The sequence below is a fragment of the Parus major genome, chromosome 4 (genome assembly GCF_001522545.3).
Source record: "Parus major isolate Abel chromosome 4, Parus_major1.1, whole genome shotgun sequence".
Lineage (NCBI taxonomy): Eukaryota > Metazoa > Chordata > Aves > Passeriformes > Paridae > Parus > Parus major.
In genome coordinates, this window is record NC_031771.1 from 21,731,266 (window position 1) to 21,737,480 (window position 6,215).

The following is a 6,215-nucleotide window of genomic DNA, read 5'->3' on the forward strand; positions in this document are numbered from 1 at the left end:
CTGGGGAGGCCTGACTGGGGCCTTCCAGTGCCCAGAGGGGGCAGAGAGCCATGGGGGAAGGGGAAGGGTTTTAGACGTGGAAGAGGAAGGTTGGGAGCAGATGTTTGCAAGAGCCAGGAGGGTGGTGAGCCAGTGGAACAGGCTGTGCAGAGAAGCTGTGGATTCCCTGTCCCTGGAAGGTTCCAGGCCAGGCAGGACGAGGCCCTGAGCACCCTGATGGAGCAGGTGGCAGCAGAACCAGGCCATGGCTGCGGTGCCTCCATGGCCTTCTGGAACTGCATGGGTGAGCAAAGCGGAGCCCCGTTAGCTGGGCATGAAATGTTGGCACCGGTTGCCAGGGGCACTCCTGCTCCCAAGGTTCTGTTGAAACGGAGACTGTTGAGCCAGTTGACAGATTCTCTGCTGCGCAGCACACGCAGAGCATCCGTCTTCTCCATCGCGGCTGGGAATAGTCAGTCATCCGCTGATATTTGTGAGCCAAACTCTGGAGTGACTGTACAGGTGAGTGCAGACAACACTTGACAATTCTGATTGTCATGCTGAGGGGCTGGTCTGGGCTGCAGCATGGGCTGCAGGTGGGTTCAAGTGCCAGAGTCACGGACTTCCCCTCTAGCTTTGAACAGGACCTGAAGACTTGGGAATGGGAGTCTTGGGGCATGGGGGTATTCGAGAAAATTGGCATTCCAAATAGATCATCTCCCCTGTACTTTTCTGATAGGTTTGGAACAACAGTTTTGTGTCGCTCCAAAAAATCTGCAGTGGGCTGCCCAAAGGAACAAAAGGGATTGATCAAATCTCTGACATTCCTTTCTTGGAGTTTGTCCCACTAACTTTGCCAGTGCTTTTAGATCACCAACCACCATGAGCACAGTAAGTACATTGCTACTCAGTGCTGATCTGAATCTTGAAAGATTTTATGGGGTATTTCTAGGAAGTATTTCAAGGGTTTGTAGCAAAAGCACAGGAGTGGAAACCTTTGCAAACTTCATGTAACGTGATGTTCTGGAATACTGGAAGTTTTGGATCTCTGTGGGTGTTCAGAGTAATAGTTCAGAAATGCTTAGAGTGTGAGCAGGAGCCGGCTAGAAATGGGAACTGGTCTCCTCATTTTCAAGCCATTGGGACAGGCTCTTTCTTGGTGAGGCAGCTTGTCAGAGATCAGGGGTGATGTCTTTTCTGTGAGGAGATGCACCATTGGATGCATATTGCAGCCTTTGCAGGAGTGTTTTGTGTATCCTTGTGTGCTGTCATTGGTGTGTCAAAAAGCAAGTGCCATGTTAATATGAGTGCGACAGAAAAGGCTAAGGCTTTGTTCTCTCTCAGCGTCAGTGAAAGCGCCCTGGCGAGCCTCTTGAGTCTGGTCCACCTCGGAAACGGAGAAGGCTGCTGCCCTCCAGAGCAGGTGGAAGTTGGCAGACAGAGGCAAGAGGCCCAGAGGAAAGTGGTTCACCTGCTTTAGAGCCTGTTAAGAAGAGAATCTGCTTCTGCAGGCTTGGAGTTGATTTGAACATGTGCTGTTGCCAGTTCCTAGGCCCTTTCCTGGGGAGGAAGGGAACCTTGGGGTGGAGGAAGCACCTGGTATGGCATCCCTAAACAACAAGCCCACTGGCAGCTGTTTTGGTTTGTTACTGAACTCTATACATTGGCCTCTAGTGGGAGATGAGCTGTGTAGCAAAGGCCCCAGGTGCTGCTCAAACACCTGAATGTGTGCTCTGATGAGCTGGCAGTGACTGAAACTCTGACTGCAGCTGCCACAGTGGAGGTGGCAGGCTGAGTTTGGGATCTGCCAAGCTGGACAAAGATGAAGAGAAGTTAGTCATTAGCTGTGGCCCATTCTTCAGGGGAGCATGGACAGCATGGTACTGTAAAATTAGGATCCCCCTCTGGTTTTGGTGGTTTTTTTCTCCTGTGTGCTAAACATTCCCCTATGTGAGAGGAATGATCTCTTGGGGTGAACCTGCCATAAGCTGTTGTCACCCAACAGAACTTATGAGCAGCTCTGGTGCTCTTCCTCTTGTTTTGCCCCTTCAGAGGACAGGGCTTCCTGTGGACTATTGAGGGCAAAGCTTGAGTGAAATATTGGGCACATTCCTGAAACGTAGGGCACATTGAAATCAATCACAGCCTATTCCACAGAGGCAGCCCATTTCATTCCTCTGCAATCTCCAGCCTTCATTCTAATGTTCTCTTCTTTTCAGTTTATGGAGAATTCATAGATATCTCAGGCAAATCTTCTGAGCCTGATGTTGTCACCGTTGGTGATGATGATGAATCCCCTGTGGTAAGTAGTGACTGGCACACTCCTCTCCATATTGCATGCATATTAATTTTCTTGCCCTCTGGAATCTTACTAAGTCCCTGGCCTCCAAGGTTGAAAGATGCCTCTGACGTACCACTTTAGACACAGTTCCCAGTCAACCCCAAACACACTCACAAACACATCAGCATTACGTGATAATCAGTTGCAGAGAGTGGATGAACAACCTAAAAGAGGTCATTGCTTCAGTGATTCAAAAGAGAGCCCATGATGATGAAATGATACCATTTACATTTGGAGAGAAAAAGGCAGCCCAAGATAGATGTACACCTTTGCACAGAACCTTGGAGATAAGTGTGGGGGTATATCAGAGAACGGGGATTACTTGCTTCAAATCCCAGACATGGGTGACTGACTACACCTCTTTTCAACCAGGACGCTTCAGGGCAGGGAAACCCCAAATCCTCACTAAATGCAGAAAACTGAGAGTTAAAGACAGTAGGCTTCTTCAGAGGAAATGAAATGTGTCAGGGCTAGTCAGTGCAGTTGCATGATTATGTGAGATTTTATGTATGAAGAACCATTGAAGTGTGGTGATATTAACAGCTGCACGTTCTTTCTGCTTCTGTTCCCTCTAGTGCAGAGCCAGGAATTTTCATTAAGTGTCCAATTTGCATGGGCTTTTACTCAGAGGTAAGGATCCACCTCTTGTCATCCTTTGTGCTTTGTGGGAGGAGGAAGAAGCCAAAAGGGGAGTTGCACAAGTCAGCTGGCTGATGTGGGCAGCTGGCTGGAAACACAGCCCTTGCAGGGAAGCTCCACAAGTCAATTCTTGGTGGTGAATGTAGAGGGAGAAGCCCTTGCCAGGACAGCACTGGCAGATCCGTGGGTCCCTCACTGTTCTAACTGATTCCAGATGCTCTCAAGTCTCATTTGCGTGGTGCCAATAGAGCAGCAAACTCCAATTCTTTCCTCCCAATACATGTTGTTGTTTTCTTTCTTCCAGACTGGGCAGAGTGGACGAGAGCATGTGACAACCGTGTGTGGCCTCGTGTTCTGCAGCGCGTGCCTCCCTGCTGCCCTGGACACTACCAGCATGTGCCCAACCTGCAGAGAGGAACTCGATGCAGAAATGTATTTTCCAATTTATTTAGGAGTGCTTCTGCTTCTCAGGAGTCAGATGGATTCCGGGGATAGGCAATGTAGAGGCTTGTTTCTTTATGTATATAGTTCTTCCTGTACATAGTTTCATTTTTGCTGAGTTTGGTTAGGAATAAAGTTTTGATTGATTTAAATCTGGTCTGTCTGCTCTTCTGTGTTGGACTGTGCTGATAGACAGAGATGTGGAAATAAGGCTCTTGGTTTGAGCAGTCAGAAGCTCGTTCTTTTCATCACACCGTAGTCACTGATTTGGGGGAAATGTGCTAAAGCCATGGGCTTTGTAGTTCTTGTGGCCAATAAATAATAATTTAATAATAATTGAATAATAATTGTGGCCAATAAAGTGTGTGTTGTACAGGGAAAAGAACCAGGTGCTGCTTGGGATGCAAGGCCTTGTACTTCTCAGGCCACAAATCTGGTGGATGTTTAGGTGCAAATGTCATGATTTCAGTGCTCAGAGGATGGAGAGAGGAGCAGGTTGTGCACACACCCAGAAGATGGAAAGCAATTTTCTTGGAGAATAACTGGCCTGTTAACAAACTGCTGCATTTCGTCCTGCAAGGTTTCATTTGAGTTTGAATCTGGAGGCTTTTGAAGGAATGTGTGTTTGAATGGATGAAGTTGGTTCCTGACCTGGAGCTGTTAGCAGAACACTGTGTTGTAGCTCCATTTCCTTCAATTACAGCAGTTTAATCCTAAGTTACCTTGAAGAGAAATGTAGTTGTCCAGAGATATAATAATTGGACATAAGAGAGGAAAGAAAACTACTTCTGTTATATAAAAGTAAAAAGAGGCAAAGGCAGATCTCAGGTCAACAACACAACAGTAAATTCCTTGTGCCATGAAATAGAAAACTGAAAACTAAAATTTCCTTACTTACAACATTGTTTTGAAGCCCACTTTTCTATGTCTTTCTCAGTTTTAGCATTTTTTTCCTTTGGATTTCTTTATTTTTTTTCACTTTTATACGGTAGCATATCAAAGTCATTGGCAGGATTCTCATCACAGATCAATTATTTTGTAATGATTAGGGAATGAAAGATCAAGTGGTTTTAAATGGTGTTGCAGATAAGGAGGATGATTGAAAAGCTTCACAGTTTTAGATTTTATGTGGGGATGTGATACCCATTTCTCAAGGAAGCTACCGAGTTAGATGGAAATCATAGATGTATTGCATTAGGGGGTCTCCAAAAGGCCTTCCTCTTATTTTCCCAGGGGTGGAAATTAGAGTGCCCTCCATGTAGGTGCTCGAGTTGTCCTTCTGGCTGATAGATTTACCTTTCTGAAATTATTGGGAAACCTGCCCTGGCTCCACAACCTTTCGAAGAAGATAAGGAGCAGCCTCATGATGATTACAGCCAGCTTTCCCAGGACTCTGATGGGTCCTGTTTACTTCTATGGACTTGTATGAGTTAGAGAACTGTGCCCAAGTAGGGGAAATGAAGTTGTGGCTGTGGTAAGATGGGAAATAGGAAACGTGGACTAAACATGGAGGGTACATTTTCTGATCTCTGAAATAAACATGGGTATGCCTAAAATGTAATTTTAAACTTACTTGGGTAAAAATAAAAAGATAAAAACCTCATGTAGTAGCTACCCTACTGATCAGATGTTTTAGCCTGATATTCTCCAGATAGTAGGGTACTTCTGGTGCAGGCATGTGAAGAGGAGCAGTGCAGTATAAATGTGCAGACAGAAGGGTTTGCTGAATGGAGCGTGGTTATTTGACATACTCCAGCTGTGGTACTCTCTGCCTCTAGCAATTTTGTTTCCTTTCCTTGCTGTATGTTTGTAGGAAGGTTTTTGATCTGGTATGTTCTGGACTGTGGACCATTTCTGGATTATCTGTGGATTATCAATTATTTGAATTGATAGAGGTAAGAGCTGCTTATGTGGTTTTTTTTTGGTTTTTTTTTTTTCCTTTTTGTGACCAGCTTATCTCAATTTTGGTTGCATTCAGTCTGTATAAAAAAATACACATTAAAACACAATCATAAGTGTTTTGAAGAAACATTGAAGAAAATCATGTAGGTGATTTTAATAGCTTGTATGCAAAGAATCCTACTATTTTGCAAAGAAAATACAAAGATGGTGGTCTGGGATATCATAACCAAGTTCTTGTAGAGCTCTTAGAGTGCCAATAAGCTTGCAAACTCAAAGTAAAGTGATTCCATTTTTTAACATGAATATTTCTTTGTGGTATTTGTATTTAACCAGTGGAATTTCTCACAACAACTACCATTGAAAACCACTGGGTTTTAAATTAGGGTTTTAAATTGAAGGTGTTTTAAATAAGACAACAAAGTTATGCATGGTTCAAGTAGATGGTAGGGAAGGATCATGAGGGACAGTAACCTCATGGTTTAGAACTTAGGCTGAGAATTTTGAGCCAGCTGATATTTTTTACAAACTTTGTTGCTCCTTTTTCAAAGGCATCCAGTCCAGATCACTTTTGGCAACCAGAAGAACCAAGGTTCTGATTCACTACTGCAAATCCCAGGCACCCTCCTTCAACTGAGGTCTGCAGTGGGTGACTTCCTAAAATTAACTTTCATTCAATTTTATTATGCAGCTATGAAAATGTTGTAGAATTGCTGAGCTTCTGGTTATTTTGGGATCCAGCTAACATTACTTTTCAACTTAAATTGTAGATTCTTTCATGAATAGATACCCATTTTTATACCCATTTTCAGTGTTACATTTCCTGAGCTGTAAGGTATATATTTTGCTATGACTCAACATAAGCTTGGACGATGACATGTTGGGCTGATAACAACTCCTGGTGTATTTTATTGGC

General features: G+C 44.2%; 1 protein-coding gene across 2 annotated transcripts; it reads left to right on the forward strand.

Annotated features, from left to right (window-relative positions):
* Window positions 1-781: 781 nt before the first annotated feature.
* LOC117244330 (E3 ubiquitin-protein ligase RNF4-like) lies at window positions 782-3,552 on the forward strand. Of its 2 annotated transcripts, XR_004497202.1 has the most exons (4): window positions 782-870; window positions 2,199-2,281; window positions 2,896-2,950; window positions 3,264-3,552. XR_004497202.1 is itself a non-coding variant. In XM_033513971.1 (3 exons), the coding sequence occupies exons 1-3, from the start codon at window positions 2,244-2,246 to the stop codon at window positions 3,501-3,503; spliced, it is 333 nt and encodes a 110-aa protein (XP_033369862.1). In that variant the 5' UTR covers window positions 1,013-2,243; the 3' UTR covers window positions 3,504-3,552. The 2 variants fall into 2 exon arrangements, 1 of the variants encoding a protein (XP_033369862.1); XM_033513971.1 differs by lacking the exon at window positions 782-870 and having other exon boundaries at window positions 1,013-2,281.
* The last annotated feature ends 2,663 nt before the right edge of the window (window positions 3,553-6,215 follow it).